The sequence below is a fragment of the Thamnophis elegans genome, chromosome 11 (assembly GCF_009769535.1).
Source record: "Thamnophis elegans isolate rThaEle1 chromosome 11, rThaEle1.pri, whole genome shotgun sequence".
NCBI lineage: Eukaryota > Metazoa > Chordata > Lepidosauria > Squamata > Colubridae > Thamnophis > Thamnophis elegans.
In genome coordinates this window covers 1,482-25,000 of record NC_045551.1, presented here as the reverse complement: position 1 = coordinate 25,000, position 23,519 = coordinate 1,482, and the positions used below count along the sequence as shown (strand labels likewise).

The 23,519-nt window shown below is 36.1% G+C and overlaps 1 protein-coding gene across 1 annotated transcript in view; it reads right to left on the bottom strand.

Annotated features, from left to right (window-relative positions):
• Nucleotides 1-10,624, bottom strand: part of LOC116515059 (potassium channel subfamily T member 2-like) — a 14,573-nt gene extending 3,949 nt beyond the window's left edge. Inside the window, exons 1-3 of the mRNA XM_032226949.1 lie at nucleotides 10,503-10,624; nucleotides 6,939-6,959; nucleotides 4,900-5,200 (exon numbers count right to left, since the gene is read on the bottom strand). Of these exons, the coding sequence (XP_032082840.1) occupies nucleotides 4,900-5,068 (169 nt within the window). The 5' untranslated portion in view covers nucleotides 5,069-5,200; nucleotides 6,939-6,959; nucleotides 10,503-10,624. The remainder of the gene's footprint in view (nucleotides 1-4,899; nucleotides 5,201-6,938; nucleotides 6,960-10,502) is intronic.
• Between the last annotated feature and the right edge of the window lie 12,895 nt (nucleotides 10,625-23,519).

Sequence of the window (23,519 nt, the reverse complement as noted above, 5' to 3'; positions counted from 1 at the left end):
TCATCTATCTATCTATCATCTATCTATCTATCATCTATCTATCTATCTATCATCTATCTATCTATCTATCTATCATCTATCTATCTATCTATTATCTATCTATCTATCTATCTATCTAATCTATCTATCATCTATCTATCTATCATCTATCTATCTATCTATCATCTATCTATCATCTATCTATCTATCTATCTATCTATCATCTATCTATCTATCATCTATCTATCTATCTATCTATCATATCTATCTATCTATCATCTATCTATCTATCATCTATCTATCTATATCTATCTATCTATCATCTATCTATCATCTATCTATCTATCATCTATCTATCTATCATATCTATCTATCTATCATCTATCTATCTATCATCTATCTATCTATCTATCATCTATATATCTATCTATCTATCATCTATCTATCTATCTATCTATCTATCTATCTATTATCTATCTATCATATCTATCTATCTATCTATCTATCTATCTATCTAATCTATCTATCTATCTATATCTATCTATCTATCTATCTATCTATCATATCTGTCTGTCTATCTATCTATCTATCTATCTATCTATCTATCTATCTATCTATCTATATCTATCTATCATCATCTATCTATCATATCTATCTATCTATCTATCTATCTATCTATCATATCTATCTATCTATCTATCTATCTATCTATCTATCTATCTATCTATCTACCTACCTATCTATCTATCTATCTATCTATCTATCTATCTATGGTGAGATGGCTTTCTCACTTTTATATGATTCAAGGTGGCTTACAATAAAACAAATAGAAACAGCAGCTGGGCATAATTTAAGCTATATCCATACAACCAAGAGACAGGGTCAAATCCATGCCCAAGTCTCAGGTTCAGGCACATGTTTTTAAGGTCTTGAAAAAAGGGCCAAGTGAGAAATTCTTTCTTGGCATGTGCCCATTGGAACATTATTCTTAAAGGGAAGAATGTTCCAAGGACATATTGACAGGACAGAAAAAGCTCTCCTCCTATACCCTGCCAGCTAACGCCCCGCTACTGAGCATATTTTCTACAAATATTGGAACTCTTGATCTGGACTGCTGGAGCCTCTTTGATGATAATTTTGCTACTGAACTTTGACATGAGTGATGTGTTGAATTTTTGACCTAGATTGTTTGGTTGATACCTTTTGCTTCTTTCCTGAAGAACACGGAGCAAGCTTTACTACTGTACTTATCTATTTTATTACTCTGAGGGAAAAATGGGGAGGAATTTATCTGTTTGGATTTTTTTTTTTTACAAAAAGAGAGAAAGATTTAATGTCTTTCCCCAAAAGCTATAGTTGTTTCCATTTGCCTATAAATAATTTAGTAAAGAATTTTCAGGTGGTATCTTCTTAATGGAAGCTTATTACCACTCAAATGCCACTTTAAAGCATTAGTATTTAATAAAATATTATTGTAGCACGAGGAGAGCCAGTTTGGTGTAGTGGTTAAGACGCCAGTCTAGAAACTGGGAGACCGCGGGCTTCCTGTGGGAGGAGCCTGTCGCCGAGGAGCTCAACGGAGCCCCTCTTAGAGTACTGGTCTGTATATCTAATTAAGATCAATAGATATCATCCCTTTCTGGCAGAAAGGGACAGGCAGAAGCTCAGGTGTTAGGATTTATTCGTAGTTCACAGCCCTTTTCCTTTTTTTCTTGGGCTGCGAACAGAGAATAGACCCAGCGTAACTGAGCTCTTATCTCCAGCCAGTTCTTCGCAGCTGCCTTTTTGCAGCCCTAGACAGCCGACTCCCACACTCAGGACAATGATAAATTGTTTTTAAGATAATACGAGCGGGTCTCACTTCTGTGATGTGTTTTTTTTTTTTTAACTATCTAAACACCAGCCTTGTTCTTCCTTTGAACTTCTCTGCGCAATTGGGATACAAAATGGCGTTTTTACTGTGTTGGTGATTGAAGACGTAATTAACTGGCTTTATTTCCCCGGAGACTGCTACTCATTAATGAGCAAAATCTACAAATAATTTATGGAGAACTGACCAGCTGAAGACACTGTTTATCTGTCTATTCTCAGATTTTATCTATAATGTCTCCCAGGTCTAAACAGGCAAAAAAATCCTCTCCCCTTGTGCTTAAAGAACTTGTTACCAAATCGCTGCCTTTGTCTCCTACGCCATCTACTGGAGATTCTTTGACACAGGAGCTTCTCTTTCAAATAATTAATGACTTTAGAAAAGAAATTAAAGAATTTGTGTTGGATTTATGCGATAAAATACAGACCAAAATTGCCCAGATAAATGCGAATATGTTTGAAGTCACGTCTACTTTAACAGATTATATTGAAGAAATGGAGACGAAATTGGAAACTTTGGAGGGGGCTAATTTTAATTTGACTTCTAATATCCAAGCATTACAACAAGAGATTACAGATACTCAAACACAACTTACAATGATAAATTATAACAGAAAGGCGTCTGCAATAAGAGTTAGAGGACTGCCCGAAAAGAAAGGAGAGAACTTGAAACAGACGTTTGTAGAAGCTTTCAGCCAAGCGGTGGGAGGTCCGGGACTCAATTTTGATTGGAATATTCGAAAAATCTATCGCCAGAATTCGCGTGTAGCAGAGCAACGACAGCTTCCAAGAGACATAATTATATACTTTTTCACAAGAGAATCCAGAAATGCGATTACTCAAAAATTTTACAATAACAGGCTCCGAATCGATGGCCATGATTTGTTTGTCTTTAAAGAGATCCCGCTCCAGATGCTGCAAGCAAGGAGAGGTTATACTTTTTTAACCCAAGAACTTAGAAATCGTCAAATAAAGTATAAATGGGAAGCTCCAGTTGGAATCACAGTTACATTTGAAAATCAAAGATTTCGTATTAATTCTGTTTCGGAAGCTCGGGACTTTTATTATAAAACTCTGAAGGCGGGGCTTCCTGACTCACTTGGAAACGCGGAAGGACAAGGTGAAGGAAAGATAAGCAGCAAGTCACTTGGTTACAAGAAGGAGGGAGTTGTTCTCCCCCTACTGGAGAGGCAGAAGAGCGGAAACTGAGGATTCAGTCATATTTTCAAAGCAGCGGGACACGTGGTTATAAGGCAGAGGGTTGCCTTTTCTTTCCGGAAGGGCAGAAGAGTAAAGAATATAGACCCAGCGACGTCTTTAAAATACTTTCTAAGCTTTTGGACTGATTAAAACTTTAGGATTTCTGTTTGGTATGAAATGGTAAAGCTGTGTACTGATGAGGAATGGAAAGAAGCATTGCTTATTCTAGACAGATATTATACGGGACTTTTACAAGACTTATTTGAATTTCAATCCAAACTGCGCATGAAGTGTTTTCTGTGAGGAAAGTGGGGACTAAGATTTATTTGAATTGCGGTTTGGGATGAATGGAGTTGGGAAGACTGGGGCAGAAAGGAAGGTGGAGCGGGATATTGATGAAGGGATCTTGGGATTGAACGAACTGGTATGGATTTTGGGCACACATTTTACGAATTTACATGTCTGAAGTATAACATAAAAAGCTCAGGATTTTAAAGTGAAGAGCGAGATCCTAATCTTATGCAATTTGGGCTTGGGAGGAATGGAGACGTGAAACGAAGGATAGGAAGATGAGTAGCGAAAGTATGAAGATAAATTGATTTTTGTATAAACTAATATTTGAATATAAGGTTAAGAAAGGCTATCTGGAGAGTCTACAGGAAGATGGGGGTAAATATCAAAGAAGTAAGGGACAAGGACAAAATATAAATGGAATGATTCACACTGTTTAAATTTTAAGAATGATGGGAGGCTGAGCATAATGCAAAAGATTTTTCAATTTTTTTTTATTTACTTTTTTCTTTTTGTTTTTTTTCTTTTTCGGAGTGTTCTTTTTATTTTATTTTCATTATTATTGTTAATAAGATATTTTGAAGGTGAATGGTACTGAACTGTGCCGGGTGTGTGACCTGGGAAGTCGGAGGGGGTTAGGGAGGGGGGTTCATTGGGGGTGGGTGGGTGGGTGGAGATATAGTCTCAATATATAGAATAAGAAGAATACACTTGTATACTGTTGTTCCTTATCTTTTCTTTTTATTTTTCTCTTTTTTTTTCTTATTGCTTTTTTCCTTTCTTTTTTCTTTTTGGCGTAAGGAATAGAGAAATGCACCATAGTGAGAAGTAGAGGAAAGGAAGAGGGAGAAGTAAGGAGGGAGGAAGAGGGGAATGTAAGGAGGATGAGAGGGGAAGGAGGGTGAGGAAGGCGAGAAAGGAAGATAGGAGGGGAAAGGGAAGTAGGAGGGGTGATCGTTGGAGGGAGAAAGGAAAGTTGGAGGGGGAGAAGAAGGGGTGTATGAAAGCGATAGGTTGGGTTTATGAGTTGTGTTTAGGTTGGGGTTTGTTTTTTTTTCTTTCTTACTATTATATTATTATTATTGCAAATATCCCGTATATAAGTGAATGTACAAAATTGAAAATGAAAATGAATAAAACATTTAATACAAATAGAAACTGGGAGACCGTGAGTTCCAATCCAACCTTAGACACAAAATCAACAGAGTGGCTTTGGCCTGGTTGCTCTTGCCTAGGGGGTGGGCTTGAAGACCTGCACACAAAGACTGCAGTTGAAATTTAATAGGAAGGTCATTTATGCAAGTTGAAAGATATACGTTCTAATTCTAAAGAGATGGATATATAAATGTATGGGAAAATGTCAATTTGTACATTTGATTTTACTTGAAACATTTAGTTATCTGTAATAAAAGATTACTTTCGCCAATGATTGCTAAGTTTTCTCAGGAACTTTTGATGAGAGAATATTTACCATTCCAGTCCTGATCCAATGAACTTTCTAGCGTTTATCTACCTGTCCCTACATGTACATAGGCGTGGGCATATATCACAATATCGTACCGTATCCTGCTGTTGAGAGTCCTAGATGTTTCATTCTGTTTTTCACCAGTTCGGCTAGTTCTTGTCTTTCTGACCTTCTGTAAAGATTCATTCTCTGCTGACTTATTTTCTCTGCTGTTTTTGCTGAATGCTTTGGTACTTTTCTGCTTAGCCGCCGAGCCCACTGCATGCTTTTTCGTCTTAACAAAGGATGATCTGACTGATCACTTGATGTTGAGTTACGGTGGTTGCTACGGTAGTTACATTGTTCTTTGCTATCTTTGGTGTCCTCCCAGTCTTCCACGCTGATAGAAATTTGAGACTTTAAAGAGAAAACCATGACAGAAATTAAATTCTTTGGGGATTATTTTTCCACCAATTAAGTAATTTTGCCTTAAATTTCTTTTGCTATTTCCCATTCTTCATATTCTTGATTCCAATCTTACTAGCCTTGCCCAAGAGGTTTTCAACCTTTTTTTCACCATGGCCCTCCTTTAAATATCTTTTGTGGCCATGGACCATGGCTATGGCCCCCCATGACTAATCTTAAGATTTAAATCATAACATTTCTTCAAAAATCTTGGGCCCCCAAGACTCCGTGGACCATGGGGTGATAACCACTGGCCTAGCCAATATCCACCTCTATGAAATCACAATATGAATTATGCAAAGGAAAAGATTTGTTTATGATTTTGATAATTGCTTAATCAATATTATGTAATTATATATAAAAAGGCAAGTATGTTTATATGTACATTTATATAAATCTGTAACTTCATTCATATTTTTGTACACACTAATGCTGTCCATACATGCATACACCCACACCCAAAGCCAAACACTTCATGACACAAACACAATTTCTCTTCATGAATTTTTTCCATTCTACTATTATGCCCACTCCATCCTCTCATTCCTTGATATGAAGTACAGTATATGTAAAGCTATGTATTCAAGGAAGTTAAATCACATCCCTGCTTTTAAAAATGTCAGTATCTATGTGCAGAAGCAGTGGAGTAGCTCAAAAAACCCACACATATCTGCCTATATGCTTAGTTATGTTGAACACATAACCCAAGGACTCTTAAATATACAAGTGATACATGTTTACAAAAGTACCGTATTTTTCGGAGTATAAGATGTACCGGAGTGTAAGATGCACCAAGGTTTTGAAGAGGCAAATTAACAGAAAAGTAGATAGGTAGATAGAGGAATAGAGAGGGAGAGAAAGAGAGAGAAATACAGTAGGTAGGTAGGGAGAGAGAGAGAAAGAGAGAGAGAGAGAGAGAGAGAGAGAGAGAGTAGTTAGGTAGGTAAATAAATAGGTAGAGGGATAGAGAGAGACAAAATGGAAAAGAGAGAGAGAGAGAGAGAGAAATACAGTAGATAGGTAGGGAGAGAGAGAGAGAGAGAGAGAGTAGTTAGGTAGGTAGGTAGATAAATAGGTAGAGGGATAGAGAGAGACAAATGGAAAAAGAGAGAGAGAGAGAGAGAAATACAGTAGATAGGTAGGGAGAGAGAGAGAGAGACAGTATTCTCATCAATCAGTTAAAGAGATTTCCAAAAGAAAAAAAAGTGCACTCTGCTAAATGTTTTTTTTCAAAAGCGGGGTTTCAGGAGGCAAAAAATGCTGTACTCAATGTATAAAACGCACCCAGATTTTCAGCCTATTTTTTGAGGGAAAAAGGTGTGTCTTATACTCCGAGAAATACGGTATATAATATTTCAGCTTGCATTATGACTGTGACCTACACTGTAAACTACTGACTAAATGAAACTATTTGAGATTCCTGGAAGGGATTAGAAGCATGAAGCCTTTCTCTGTATGACAGTTTAAAATTCAGTCACTGTGACCAGAGGTTTATTTTTCTGAGCTTTCGGACTTGTGCCGGAGCCCATCTTAAGGGAACTGTAGAACCCTGAAGATGGGCTCCAGCATGAGTCCAAAAGCTCGGATCCGGATTGGATCTTGAAACATTATCCTGTGACACATATCTGTCTTCATCTGTTAAAGGTTTTTCTTTTTAGGCTAACACAGGGGATACATGACAGATACTTACTTGTGAAGAAATTTCTCGAGACTGACAAAAATGGAAGTCAGAAGGAGGAAAGAAAACAAAACACCATTCAAACAACAGTTTCCAAACAAAGAAAACACGTAGACAATTTCATGATATTATGGGTGAAATAAAGAATTAAATCCTTGCACAGTATGACGTGACAAATCTTCAGCTTTGAGTATAGGATAAATAACCCGATTAACCAAATTTCTTAATTGTCTTTTCTCTGTTTTTTACCAGCTATGATATGATTTTAAATAAGTGTTTCTCAACCTTGGCCATTTTAATAAGTGTGGACTTCAACTCCCAGAATTCTCCAGCCACTCTTGGTAGCTGGGGAATTCTTGGAATTGAAATCCAAATATCTTAAAGTAAGAAACACTGCTCCAAAATTATACATATGATATGGAAAGTAGTAAAAGATTAAATTCCTATTGAAATTTATTTTAAACATGATCAAGAATATAATAATTTTAATGGGGCTTTTTCCTAATAAATTTTAACATCAAAGAACTTGTGCAAGTTTGTTTTACATTAAACCTTAACAAAGAGGGAAGTGAATTCATTAAAACAGTGAAGGCTTCATATTATAGACTAAGGCTTTTGCCTCAGTAAATATTTGAATGGACAATTAAAAATACAATTACTTCAAAATTTCCTTAAGCACTTGAGAAAACATCCCTGAATTAACTTCTGTAACAACTGAACTGTATTCTAATAGAAGAATAATTATTTCTGTGCTTAATATATAGATGAGATTATTCTGATTCCACATTTCAGTGCTACAATCCATATCAGTCGTGCAATTTATGCATTTGCAAGTAATTTAAAATAGTAACTCAGGCAAATAATGCCAATTTCACACATAAATAACAGATTCAAATTAAATACTATGCTACATAGTTGAGATAATAAAATTCTTCCCAGCTAGAATGTTTTAGATTGCAGGTGGAGGTCCATACGATTCAATGCTCCTTCATAATATAATAACATATATTACATGGAAGAGATTTTGACAGACATCCCATGACTGCCAAGCTTCATATGACTAGATAGATAGATAGATACATCGGTAGGCAGATACATAGATGTTTTCTGGGGTTATGAATTAGGACTGGACACAAGAAGGGAGCTCTTGCCTACAGAAGATCTCTATTCTCTATTGTCCCAAAGTACCAGACATAGAAGAGTAAATTTAAGTTACAGCACAGCACAGTAGATTCTTCTGAAGGCATCTACTGGTTTTAGGGAAAACTCCTTATGTTACAAGCAATTCAATAATGGTACCAGTTAGCCAGGGACTAATGGACTTGCCTTCATTGCATCAGTTTGAGGGGAGACTAGCATGCTTTAATCTGAATTGTTGCACTGAGGAGGAAATGGGTTTGGTGGCTCCATTCATGCATCCTTCCAACTCTGGGATTCCCTTTCATTAAAAAAAGGTCAACCATTAAAACAAAACAAGTTAAACAAAACTGAGATACTAAAAAAAATTAAAAAGAAAAGAAAAGAACCCTTACTAGAGTTGAATTAGTATTCCTACTGAGTATTCCTTCTTAGCACAGGAATATCAAGAATATATGGATAAGAATATCGGGGCAATGCTAGCATCAGTACGCATGTCTGCATTGTTCTAGTCCTCATCCAAATGAGTGAAACATTTACACAGACATAAATTAATGGATGGTTGCAACACATGGACTAAATATGTATTTGAGCTAAGAAGAGTTTTTACAAAATGATGACATACACATTATGACAAATACATAAAAATACATATATATCCCCATTATCAAATCTTGTGGACTACTAAGTCAGAATGAGACCGGTTTGGTGTAACGTTAAGGCACTAGACTACAAACTGGGAGACCATGAATTCAAGTCCTGCCTTATCACAAAGCCAACTGGATGACCCTGCCAAAATGAGTCATTCTTCCTCAAGAAGAGGCAAGGACAGAACAGTAGGATTATGCACTTAATACACAATTAAGTGCTTTAATTCATGAAAACGTACCTCACCATATGCAATTCAATATTATTCATTTAATACTAAATACCAGTTCAAGTAATCATAGTTTAGAAATCATAGTTATAAAATTCTGCAGATACGTTGGGCTACTTAACCAAAAATCTTCTATATCATAGTTTTATGCTCCATTTCTTTAGGTACTGAAGTGAAATGGAACAGTTATGCATGAATATTTAAGGCTAGTATCAGACTGAAAATTGTCCTCCAAACAACTTACATAATTATGGATCCCTCCACCCTCCTTGCTGTCTTGAATTTTCATTTCAATTTATATTTCTTACACTATCATGGTTGCTATATCTTGAGGTAGACGGCGATAGAAACAAGTGCTTTATATTTGATATGATTAAATTAAATAAGCATATTTTTATTTTATTTTTATGGTGGTATAATTCAATCACAATAAATCAGTTGATTTCTCATATTAAGTCCTTTCGCCTCCCCAATGATTATTAGTTATTTAATCATTAAAACACTGTTATTTTTTCACCTAAATATTGTTTCTGAGGATCTGAGAAATGGTACAGGTTTTGGAAGAGAACTTTAAAAGCTTCAAAAATTTTGGGTTGACGTTATGCAAAATGTGAAGGCTTTTGGTATAATTTTTTCTCATTTGGAAAGAACAACATTTCATGGAAGCCCAAAAGGTGCTTTTCAAGAAGCAACTGGACTTTCTTCTTGTTCTTTGAAGACGTTTCATTTTTCATCAGGAAGCTCTTCAGCTGACAAAGTTTCCTGGATGAGAAGCAAAACGTCTTTAAAGAAAAATAAGAAATTCCAGTTGTCTCTTTGGGACAATCATAACCTGTATGATTGAAAAGCTCCATAGATGTTTCATGGAAGTGCGCTCTGGATGTAACGTATAGGCTTCTTCAGATGTGCTCTTTGAATTTTCATGGAAAGAGTTTTACTTGCACATGGCAATTTGTAGGGATAACTATGCTTATGAGGACAAAGGGGGAAAAGTCCAGCTTTGACCTCTTTTTTTATATACTCAGATATTCTTGTAGAATCTGTAAATAGAATCATAGGTGTTTTTCAGTAACTGAATGTGAGCCGAGTGATTCCCAATAGAGAGTCAGGCTTCCTTCTAGCAGAATTTACCAGAAAGGAAGAAAAGCCAAACAGAGAATCATGTAAACACATTGTTTTGGGAACAGAGGGCTTCGACCTAAACCAATTTGTATCTTGCACCTTGGCAGAACAATTTGGGAAACTATTAGTGTAGAATATGTGCATGATCCCCAAACACATAATGGATAGAAGTCACAGGTTAAATTCAATGCTGCGTGAAGCATATCCATAGTATGTCAACAAGTATTTTAAGACATATGATGCTCCTTCATATTTTACGTGTATCGTGAAACAGAAGCATTCTATAAGGGATAAATATAATCCCATAACAAAATAACAGTCAGCATGAGTGAAACGTAAGGGAAATATTGCTAAATAAGATTATTCCCCACAAATCATTACAAATATTTCATGGGTCACATTCTTTACAAATGTCCGTATGACAATGAAAATGTCCAAACCTCAGATGTCACCAGTTTTTGTGATTCGGTCCTGTAGATCCCTATAGGAATATCTCCAGTCGAAGAACAAAGCTTCTGATAAAGTCTGGCATAAGTTCTGATCCACAAATCATCTTCTGTGATTTCATCTAAGCAATGAGAACAGAAACGGCACAGCTCAAATCACTGATTTATGTATTCATTCAAACGTCATCACCCAAAATATTACAGTCAGCAACAAATCTTACAAAGCCAAGCATTATTTATTGTACGCTACAGTCCTTCAGTCCTTCCTGAGCATAATATATGATGTCAATCCAGGTCCAGGTTCCAGAAGCGTTCAGTTATTACATATACCGTATATGTGATTAAAAAATCATTGCAAACTTTGTGCTTTGTATCGTTGTAGGTACTATTTAAATTTAAATGAAGCAACTGCAGTACATTTTAATTCATTGTCAAATGGCCTATCTACTAAGGCCATCAAATCCTTCAGAAAAAAAATGGGTTGATGTGGCTGTTTTGAAAGTTGCCTCGGTCTGTCTCTGCAAATGCGGTTCTTTTCCTTTGTTCATACACCTCTACCTCCCATGTGTGTTACCTCAGCTTCTTCCCTCTCATCACTTTATGACAGGGGTGTCAAACTCGCAGCCTGATGCATCACGTGCTGGCCACTCCCACCCATTTTAGTGAAGGAGAAAAAAGTTGCAATACAGTCACGTGATGATGTGTTGTTGTGGTTTGACACCCCTGCTTTAGAAAGAACTTGTCTCCCCAATAACAAATGTATAAGTGCTTTGCAAGTAGTCCTTTTGAAGACGTTTTCTGTCAATAGAGAGAGAGAGACAATACCCAACTACGCTCTGCGGAGGAAAAAGAGCAGAATCGGCTGCAGAATTTAATTGAATAGTTTAAAAGTGTTAACTTACAGAACAGAGAAATCCAGATCCTATTGGTGTAGTATCTGGTCCCAGCAGAAGTCTGGCGATAGAGATCATGTAATCCTTACGAATGACTAAAGATTTAAAATAATATAAGAAATGTTTAAAACATGGCTTAAGTCATTAATATTCACAGAAAGAAAGTGTACATACAAAATGGCTATTTTGTGGGAGGCAGATGTTCATTTGATACAGAGAAACTTGGCTATATGACTGATACTGTACTATGCTTATCCTTTGAAAGCTATAGATGTGCTATATCCATAAAACGACTTCTTTCTCCACCTTGGCAATTTTTTTACTTCTTTTCCACGTTTCTAATGGCTGGTGAGTACACTGTACTAAATAGAACAGTTAATCCTTTAATTCATACAGTGTAGTCTAAGCTGGCCCTCGTACACTGGACAACATAATTATCTCAGCTCAAATCTTGGAGAGTTCCTTGTCCTGTGCATGGACAAAAAATGAACTAATTAAATGACAGAAAGTTGCCCTAAGAACTTTGCATTCCATTACGGAGACTCTACTGGCAGTTTGGCTCAAAAGGCTGCCCAATGCAAAACAAAGAGGAAATAAAACCCCAAATGGCTTTTATACATTTAAAAGATGTTGACTCATTTACTCAATCATGTTTATATAATCGTAAAACAAGCCTGCTAGAAACAGTAGGTAGTATTACTATGCCATATTGTTTAAAGAAGAACAAGGGAATGGAGACCTGATTGGCTTACAAGTATGTTGCAAATGTTTTCAGTGTAAAACCTGATGGATTTTCCCTGTTGGGATGGTGGAACTATTTTTAAGTCAGGGAAATGATACATGGTCAAATGTTTTTTTTTTCATGTTTTTTTTCATTTTCACTTTATTTGTATGCCGCCCTTTTCCCTGGGGGACTCAGGGTGGCTCACAGTTCAAAAGGGGGGGGGGAAGGACAAACAATTTACAACATGGAGACACTACATCATTTAAGAACACAACAGTCATACAATTCGAGTGGGGTTAGAATCGTTAACCCCAGGCCAGCCGGGACAGCCAGATTTTAAGGGCGGCGCGGAAGGACTGGAGGGTGGTGAGGGTCCGAATCTCCACGGGGACCTCGTTCCAGAGGGTCGGAGCAGCCACCGAGAAGGCTCTCCTCCGGGTAGTTGCCAGTCTACACTGGCTGGCTGATGGAATTCAGAGGAGGCCTAATCTATGCGATGGTGAATGCCTTGGACCTAATCCAATCCTATATCCCAGACCTGTCTTTTTCTTGTACTTTTAAAAAAATGATATATATATATATATATATATATATATATATATATATATATATATATATATATATATATATATATATATATATATATATATATTCTGAGGTTTTCGCGGGTGTTAGTATGTAGGTCTCTAGTTGTTCGGGTTTTCTCCCGCGTAGAATTGGAGATGTCTTGGCGACGTTTCGACGAAGTCTCATTCGTCATCTTCAGGCTGCTTCAGACTACTTCAGGTTTGGTGTTTCCAGTGGATATATATAGTTTGATAAAATGCCCAGACTCATAATGGTGATGTTTATGTGGAAGTAAGATGCCTTTCTATGCAGTAAAACTTGTATTCTAGTTTTCAAATCTGCAGGTGTTTTTTTTTAAAACTGATTAGCTCCTGTTTTTCAAAATCTTTCTTTTCAAACAAATAATCAGCTTTGGAAAAGACGAGAACACAGTTTAGTTGCTCAGAGATGAAACTCAGGTCAGGAAAAAAAAATCAGCATCATTTTTATTGTTAATGGCAGCAAACATCTGAAGCCTAGTTGTGCTATGATGGGGTTGTTTGAAACCTCAGAGCTCCCTAAACACAACTCAGCAGCAGCATATTCATTAACTCTGTGGTAAGTACTGTGATGAAAAATGAATATCTTGAAATTGTCTGTATTGCGTGCCCAGCTTTCGTTCCCCTGACCCTAATTTTTGAAAAATGGTCCCCCGTTTGGTTCACATGCCAGAAGAAGATAACTGTTTGGTTGCAGTTTTAATGGTATAGATATGTTGGGCTACATCTAAAGCAATCCTAAAAATTAAAAAAAATAATAAATATGTATGGATGAGGATGCGCTAGTATGTCTACACAGCACATTCAAATATTTAAACAAATATGCAACATGGAAATGTTATTAAATGACTGAGCATTAGGTATTATTCATTATTATTGGAAAATCCCAAGAGTTACACTTCTAAAACAAGGAAATTAAGTATAAGATTTATAAGCCTTGAGAGCTATGTGTGATGCCTCCCTTGGACGACCCCCCAGATTGTTCCTCAGAGGTCAGCTCAAGGGAGGACGAGCTCATTCCCGGCATGTCAGGAATGGAGTTGATGGATGGCTCTGAACAGCTGGCCAGAAGAGAATTGGAGGAGGGGAAGGCTTACAGAGGCAGACAACCAGCAAAGAGTAGGAGGAGCTGCCTTCTGCGCCTCATCCGAGAGCAAGCAGGGCAGAGAAAAGCAATAGAGGTCAGCCAGATTACTTGGGAGGAAAGGGCCCCGCCCATCTTGATGGTCTTCACTAGGAAGCTGGCTATGTATTACAGCAGGAAGAGGGAAGCGTTGCTGGGAGCAATGTGTTGGTGTTGTAGGTGCCTGTTTGATTGTCATACTTCCTGCTTCATTATGTTTTGTGTTTTGGAGACTTTGAACTTTTCTTGCCAAGTGAGCTCTTGCGTGCATATTTAAGTTTGCTTGGTGGATTTAAGTTCGTTTGGTGGACTTTCAATTCCTTTATGGACTATTGGCCCATTGCTTTGTGGACCAATCTTGGCCTGCTTGTGGCTGGACTTATTTGGGACAATTCTGAGTCTTGGTGAAGGGAATTGCTGGGGAACATTGATAAACTCATTAAACCACAGCTACGCGTGTGAGAGTGTGGGGCAGCATGCTATGTGATCGAGAGGTTGTCAGGTATTGAACTAAGAGCCTACACTCAGGAAAGAAAATTATCTCTGTAACTTCGGACCAGGCCAACAGAAGAAAAATAGAAGAAGGAACACTTGTCTTGAGGTCCTGGTGAAAACAAGGATAAACAGAGTTCTCTTTATGTCTTAACTTGGTTGATAGAGAAATTCTTAAGGACGAATTCTTTAAAGAATACATTTTACCCTTCACAGTACCTGATACAGCAAGGTGTCCAGCATGCTGATACTGAAAACTCTGCCAGCAGCAAAGGGCAATCGAACATGAATGCCAGGTTAGAACCTTTCTCTCGTTCCTTCTGTTTCACATCGGAGTGAAATGGGGGGAGCGGGGGAGGGTGTTTGGAACAGAAAAAGACAAAAAGATAATGCCAACATTTTAATGCCTTAAATAAATTGCACTTGAGAGGGGTCAATGAGAAACATTATTGCTACAGTAAACATTTCCTTAGTCCTTGCTGTGAATCCATTAATACTCAAGGAGGTAATGGTGTATCTCAAGAGCATTTCCCCCCCAGGACCCAACATTTTGAGAGTTATCTTCTGAATCAAGAACACAATAGTCGTGCCTCCAGTGTGATACAAACCAAATTCCAACATGAATTAAATTATTGTGAGTCTCACCATATGAGGGTATGTCACTTTCCAGTCTACAAAGAGCTACCCAAGACTTTGAATATCATGAGCAGTGGTTTATCTCCAATACTTGCCAATCCACAGGAAGTTCCTTGCCGAATTGGCATCTTGCCATGGTTATCTGTATCAGTTCATGTGGGGTATAAGTGAGACCTACATGTCATCATGATCAATCTCTGTGATGGAGAAAGGACACCTACACTCTGAAAAATAGAGTGCAAATGGCAGAGAAGCTATCTCTTAAATAAGCTTTCTTACCATTTGATAGTAATGACTATCAAATTAATAATAGAAATGAGATAACATTTCAATTTCCTAAAATATTATATAGCTATTGATTTAAAAGATGTAGTTTTCTTACCAAGGATTTCTTTGAATATAAGCAAAGATATGGTATTAATTGCCTATTATTAGCACAACACAATGTTCTTTTAATGATCTTCTGAACAGAGGCCTGTTTTTGATATTTTCATACTTCAGTTAAATTGACACTTAATATACAATGTAAGAGATTTGTTTAAGAAACTTCCTAAGGATTTTTCACTGAGCAATTTTAATTTCAATCCATTTTCTCTCAAGGCCATATTGTAGGATATGAAATATATTTTCCTGCAAAAATGGTGAGCAAGAAAATAAACTATAATTAAAAATAAAATCATTCCCAATAGTTTAACAATATTTAAAATATCTTAATATTAACATATACATTGATTTCAATCCAGTTTGTATATTTTACAGTAAGATATTATTGAAACTATAACGCTGAATACCATCAAACTAATCATCCACCCGGGCTGAGCCCAAAAGTAACATTACACCCGAAAATGGAAAGCAACTATGATAAATCAAATGAAAACAGGAAAAATAGGGCATTTGACCGCTTAATGTTATCACAATATGTTCAAACCATTTTATTAATTTCAAAGCCAGATCTGAAATTTATCAGTATAAAAGACATTTTGGTGGTAATATTAGAACTGTATTTCAAAGAGTATAAAGCAAATGTCCTCATTAGAAAACCAAAATCTATTGTTTGCTGTTGGAATAAGGGATATACTCTAATTACACTTGCTATTATCAGATTCAGATTAGATCAGAGAATTTATATGGTCCATGATCAGGAAACAGGTCACAAAGATATGATCCCCAAAGCAAAATCAATTTGAAAACAGTTAATAAACTGAAACATTTATATAATCTTGAGTTAACTATGGACTCAGTTATAAACTGATGGCATAACAGCAAATTTGACACAATATCAATTGTACCTACAGGAAGAAAACACATGAAAGATACATATCGATACTTTCCTTCCATTAAGGACAAAGGCAGGGTATTAAAACAAGCTAAGATGAAGCCTTGTGGTATTTGCAATCTCTTCCTTCTATTAAAAAACTTATCCCAGGAAATGTTTTATTTAGGTTTTATTTCTTTGGTTCTTAGCATTATTTATCTGTAAATCAATATCTATTATTTACCATTTTGCAATATATTTAACTTTGGAGAAATCCAAGAATTGCAAGACAATTTAAAAAGACCATAGTTGTAAAGTTTTTATATCCAAGATCTTCTTTCAGTTTGCGTGAAAGTTATCTACGCAACTCATAAGGGCTAATTTGTCAATTTAAGCCAAAGAGTGATCTTGCTTACAAATCTCTGCTTCTCCCGAAACAAATTTTGTCTCCAAATATGAACAGATTAGCAGACTCCAAAGAAAGCCTACTCAAACATTGAATCGAAATTGTTTCTCGTCATCTCAAGTCCTTGTAGATGAAAGTGTTTATGTGTATAGCCTAGTTTGGCAACTCCCTTGTTTGGAAGACTCAAATGACAAAGAAAATTGGGGAAACACTTTTAGAGAGAGGGAGAGGGAGGAAGAGAGGACGGAGGGAGAGGGAATGGAGCTAAACTTCTGGAGGCAATTCTGTTCCACTGATTAATTGTTCTGTCAGGAAATTTCTCCTTCGTTCAAAGTTGCTTCTCTCCTTGATTAGTTTCCACTCATTGCTTCTTGTCCTGCTTTGGAGAATAGCTTCACTCCCTCTTCTTTGTGGCAACCCCTGAGATATTGGAACACTGCAATCATATCACCCCTAGTCCTTCTTTTCATTAAATTAGACATACCCAGTTCCTGCAACCGTTCTTCATATGTTTTAGCCTCCAGTCCCCTAATCATCTTTCATGTTTGTGGGAACAAAGTGGGAACCTGCCTGTTAATTGCAGTTGAAGATTGAAGACTATGGTCAGAGACTACTTGGATTAACAAATTAGACTACCACACTTCATATAAATTTATAACAGATCAAACCAGAAATAAAGTTTTCATACATTCATAAAATATAAATTCTGAGTAGATGATTAGTTATATAGCATGTGAGGTTTTCATGCAAGTATCAAGATTTATGACCACATATTCCAAATGGGCATTTATTCTCTTTCTAGACAGCTAAAGAAATTTAATGTCACTCACATTTAAATAAAAACAAGTGTCATGTACATGTTGAAAGATTAAATATTTGCATAAGTCTATATACCTTCCTACATTTTGGTTGTACTTCTTTTTTTATCTTTTTCACTGCAGTTATTAATCATACAAGCTTTTTAGAATATGATAATACATGGAATTGAATCAATGAGTTGGAACCAAATGCCAAGCAATGAACTTCACAGAAAATACTATTTAATGTATGCTTCATTTGTTCTAAACATTAATTCAGTTTTAATTGCAAATATTAGGATCCTTTTACACAGTATTTTCTTTTTAAGAAAATATTGGGTTGCCCTCTATTATTTTTTATTTGTGGTTTTCAAAATAAAGTCTACAATACTCCATAATTAGTTTCATTTTATCCTATCTACATTACTCAAAGAGCAGGAGGACCTTACAAAGGTAAAAAAAGGAGAAAAAGGAGAGGCAAAACAGCTTTGGTAAAATATGGACATGGTTCTTTTTATTTTTTATGTTCATGCCTGCTTATTCTTCTTTGTTTTCTTTTAATCTTTTAATCAAAGATTATCTGCACTATGTCTGGAGTTGTTGCAATGTTTTTTCCATTTAAAGGAATACTGGGGAAAAGTATGGAAATAAATCTGAAAATACCCTAAAAATACTCAGCCTCTCACAATAACAAACCAATGGCACTTCTTTTGTTCTGAAATCGGGCTTCCGGGGTGGAAAAAATCACTTATTTGCTAGATTTCTTTTAACAAACTGGTAGAATTTGGAGAGACCAGAATTTCCTTTCTAAGAATTGGCTTCTGTCCGTCTGCCTGCATGTCTCTGATAAGAGAAAAAGATATGGATACCAAACTATAAAACCCTGAAATAGTCACATTCCTGAAATCATACGAATGAACCTTAACTGGACCTTAAGTTTTCATTTTACAATTGTGGTCCAGTAAATACTATGGTAATTGCATTTTAGCTAACTTCATCAATTGGCTATCATTTTTGCAGTTTATTTGTAAGCAGTAAAATGTGCGCTGGAATATCTTTAACTATTACCAAATTTATTTTAACCTTTGTTGCAAACACCCCCCCCCCTCTCAACAAATGTAATAATACTGTAGCCCCCAAAATACTCGTATTTCATTACTTTATTGTCTCATTGACAATTTTAGGGATCATTTTATAGATTTGACAAAAGGGTCCTTCCTTCCTCCCTCCCTCCCTCCCTCGCAACACTCAGCTGCACAAAGTTGGTACAAGTCAGGAAAGTGTTACAGGATTAGATTTCCTTTTCTTAATTCTTATTTCCAGTCTTGTGTTATAATTTAAGATGCAGTCTTGTCCCTGGTATGTGATATGAACAAAACGTTCTCTTCCTGTTGTCATACATAATGATACCACCATGGTTATGACAAGATAGAACTATACATCATCCAAATCTCCAGTAAAGGGCAAAGAGTGTCTATTTGCTACTAGATTAAGAAAAAGAACCTCCCATTCCTTAAAAGTGCTTAATTCTCAAAATGCATACTTAAAAAGAATGAAGAAAATTGGGGGAGTTTTAATGCTTTAATGCCTTCAATCTGTGAGTTCTATCTCTAAAATGTAGTGGATTAAGACTATTAAAAAAAAGATTCAGCAGAAGAGTGAGTTTTTAATCAGTTCATACAAAAATAATGTATAACATATTAATTTGTTTGGGCTGCTGTTGCTGTCAAGCCCTTACCAACTGCTCGTAACCAATAATGCAAAGAGCTAAATAGTCAGATGTATTGAAAGGAAAATATTTATCTTGGAAACTGGATATTCATATTTTCATTCACATTTACCTGTGAGTACACTAAAGCTTTTTTTAAAAAAATAAATCATCTTGTTAACAGCCCCCTTGACAGGGTGGAAATGTTCCCCCTCACTTCCCAGTTATAGAAAGAATATACAACCATTAGGGTTCAGTAGTATTTTGCAAATAGCTATTCCCATTCCAGGTTCATAAAATTTCATTACATCTGCCTTACTGTCTGAGTTTACTCTTTAAAAAAAAAAGGCTCTTTTAACAGCTTGTTTATGATTGTTTTACATATGGAAGCCATCCAGAGTCTTATGAATGGGTTGGCACAAAAAGTATTTAAAACAATCAACTAAATCCTCATATTTATGGAAATGACTTTGTATCCTAAACTGAATGCATTATAAACATTTTTTTAAAAAAATCCAAAAAAAAATATGGTTGATTCATACATATTTGTTCATCACATTTGCTTTATGATCCCTGAATAAGTTTCTTGAAGCATTACAGAGCTGAAAGTACAGGGAAATGTTGAATTTCTCTTTACTTCACTGAAGTTATTTCACATAATCAGAAGCTCATCATCAATTGTATTGTAATGAAATAATGTACTCACTGTCGTGAAATAGGCCTTAACTGTTTTAATCCTACTGAACCAATGGTGGGATTCATTTTTTTTTACTACCTGTTCTATGGGCGTGGCTTGGTGGGCGTGGCAGGGGAAGGATACTGTAAAATCTCCATTCCCACCCAACTCCAGGGGAAGGTTACTGCAAAATCCCCATTTCCTCCCAAACAGCTGTGACTCGGGAGGCAGAGAATAGATGGGGGCAGGGCCAGTCACAGGTGGCATTTACTGGTTGTCGGAACTACTCAAACTTTCCGCTACCGGTTCTCCGGAACTGCTGAATACCACCTCTGTACTGAACACAATTGGAAAACTTTAATTCTGTATATTAGGGATACCCAACCTGTATAATGAGATGGCCAACTTTAAGACTTGTGAACTTTAACCAAGGCTGGGGGAGTTTGGGAGTTGAAATCCATAAGTCTTAAAATTGCCAAGGTTGGACACCTCTGCTGTATAGGATAATAGTCAGTTCCTCTTTTCAGTAAAAAATTAAAAATAAAATCCCTATTTTTCCTGCAATGTATTCATCTTCCTAATCATGCCTTGAACAATGGGGGAGGGGATTCACTTGAACTTTAATTGAAATGAAGCAACCAGAAAAGTTAGAATTTGACTTTGGGCATATGAATCCTCACATTTTTCTGCTGAACAAAAGGCTCTTGCTTGATCAGTTGCCAACTGTGATTGCTTAGCTATTTCCAAAGAGAAAAACAAGGGCCGTTTACAGCTGTAGTAGCAGATGGAGTTCTCTTTCTGACTTGGGGAATTCTTGCTTCAGAAGCCCATTAAGGCACCGAGTCAATTTTCCATGTTTGGTTATACACTTTTGCTGAAGGCAACAGTTGCATTTTGGAGTGCCTTTGTGCTGCAAAAACCTACCTCAGGAATTAACAGTCAGCTACGCATCATATCACACAAAGCAATTTCCTGTCAAATATTTAACTGCATTTCATTGTGTACAAGGGAATTCTGGGAAGCTTAATGAACTGCAGTTCTACCAGTGATTGCTAGCTGGAAAAGGTGGGGTGAATTAAAATACATCAATAAAGACAGCCCCGAGCAAGAAAAACTGAACTAATTTTTCGGTTTATGGGTAAGTAGAATTAGACTGTGCTTAGTAGCTTTCTGCAAGCATTCCCATTTTTAGGTTAGGAATGGGCCATCTGCTGCCCTCAACTTAATTGAAATACCTTTCACAAGCAATCAGTTCAGACATGGGCCAAGATCAGTCCCCCTCTTAGCAGTCTGTTGGAAAAGAACAGAGGGAGGGAGGGAGGGAGGGAGGAAAGAAGGAAGGAAGGAAGGAAGCAAGGAAGGAAGGAAGGAAGGAAGGAAGGAAGGGTGACCCTTCAACAATAAAGTTACATTCTTTATGCATATGCATTTCTGGCAATATGTTGGAATGAGTCATAGGAAGTATTCAATATGACATATTATGAGAGGTGAGCCAAATTGCACATATTTATGCAAACACACAACCCACATATATTCTGCCTCTCAAGACATAAGGAATAGATCTATCAGAATAAGAAATTACTAACTTGAGTTTTCCACTGTGGGTGTCTTAAGTATTTCTGCCAGGAGCCATGCATGTCTCAATACACTGCAGTGAAACCGTGAAGGCAAACATAGTTTCTTTTCTGGGTGGTGGCTTTCAAAATCTTCTGCCCTCTTCACAAACATGAGGAACTGAATAGAGTGTTATTACATTTTGGCTTGGATTTCTGTGTGGTAAAAAACCTTGAAACCCTGCACGGAAATAATAAGCAGCTTTGGAATATAAACTTTATCTAGAGATAAAATTCCTGGATTGTAGTCATGAGTATCCTTGAAAAGTAAAAGACTGCTTTAAGAAAGGCCATTGCATTCCATCTTTTGTCCATAGCTATCAATCAATGCATTCTTTTAGCCAGATAGCATGTGGTTTACAATTTTCAAAGAGAGATGCTATCACTTCGGCCCACAGCCTATAGAAATCCAATAATACATAAGCTTGTATACTTATAGGAAAGTACTTAAACAGCTAAGTATAGCTCAAAATATCTTCCAACTTGAGAACTTTAAAGGAATAAATAATTTCAATGGTAATGGATGGGTAATCTCTTAAACGTAACTAAACAATTGGGGTTATGTTTTCTATGTGTTTAAACTTGAAAGGATAAGACAAGAATGGTAAATACATTTATGGAACAACCTGATTAACATAAGAAATTTTAACACACTCATTTCAGTGGAACAAATAAGGAAAATGCTTTTGCTTTGGGACTCACACTAACTGACAAATGTGAAATTATGCAAAATATACTTTCATTTCTCATTTCAGACAAATTTCCCCACTTCTACTCCAGGAAGAAACTGACTGGTTTAATCACTCACAGTATTGCTATTATGGGCTATTAGACCATTGACAGTTCATGAAAAATCACAGATGACCTTATCGAGGATCCAATCCTATCTTTAAATCAAAACTGTTTTGAATCAAATCCTATTTAATCCTTTTCGAAGTTGGAGTAGACCTAATCAGCTGCTTTAAATAATTGTTATTTGAACCTGTGCGTTTTTATAGACATTTAGGAGCAGCAGATGTATTAATTGTAAAAGGCCAGAATTTATATCAAAATCTATTTTTAGAATTTGTGTCAAAGACTGAGTGCAGTAAATAAAGTGCCCATGGAATTTATGACTGAATTTGGCCATATTTCCAACCGCCTGGTTTAATATACAGTGTACATTAATAGTTGATTTTCCTTCTCTGAAGTCAGCCTACTCATCTTCTAAAATGTTTTCAAATTTACCATAAATATCTGCAAATAATATTCCCAGCATAAGTGTACAAATTGTACTTAAACTGATGGATGGATAATTGGAAGGGCTAGTCATGGTTCCATCCTTATGAATGGATAAAATAACAGGTAGTATCATCTTTTCAAGAAGACATGCTATTTTATTCATTTATATCTAAAATGGAGCCTGAATAGCCATCATTTCTTTTATTCAGCTCAGATGCTATAATATCTTCCCCGTCTGAAAATTTGCCATTTTCATTTGGGATATTATTTTGTGAACTTTAGCAAACATGATTAGAAGAATCCATTTAAGCAACACATCCAACATTATCTCAGGAACAGCACAGAGTTCTGTTTGAAGCTATTTAAAGGTATCTTTCTCAAACATCAGGTTCGATATGACAATCTATTCTTGTTTTGTTCTTACTAATGCTTTGCACTATCTTTTAAATGAAACAGATCAACTTGTATGGATGGACAATTATTAAATCTGTATACTTTGATTTTCCAAAAGTGCTTTTTTGGTTAGTATACATTTTCCTAGCAAATCAGTGCTTGGATTTTAAATGATTTCATTTCATTACTAAGAAGATGCTTTTGTATATTTCGTAACAATTTAGTACAGCTACCTCAGTGGGTTTAAAGTTGTTAAAAAAGACTGAAACAAGAATCTCATTTATATTCAGTATATCTAAGTGTTCCACATTTATCTCTTTCTGTTATTTCTATATTCATATTCGATTAATTGTACAGCTCCATTTTTGAAGTAGATATGTAATTCACTGGTATTTAACCTTAACATTATAGTAGTATATGGTTTCTATTAACTCTATGTCCTACTCTTAGTTACAATGATTACATCACT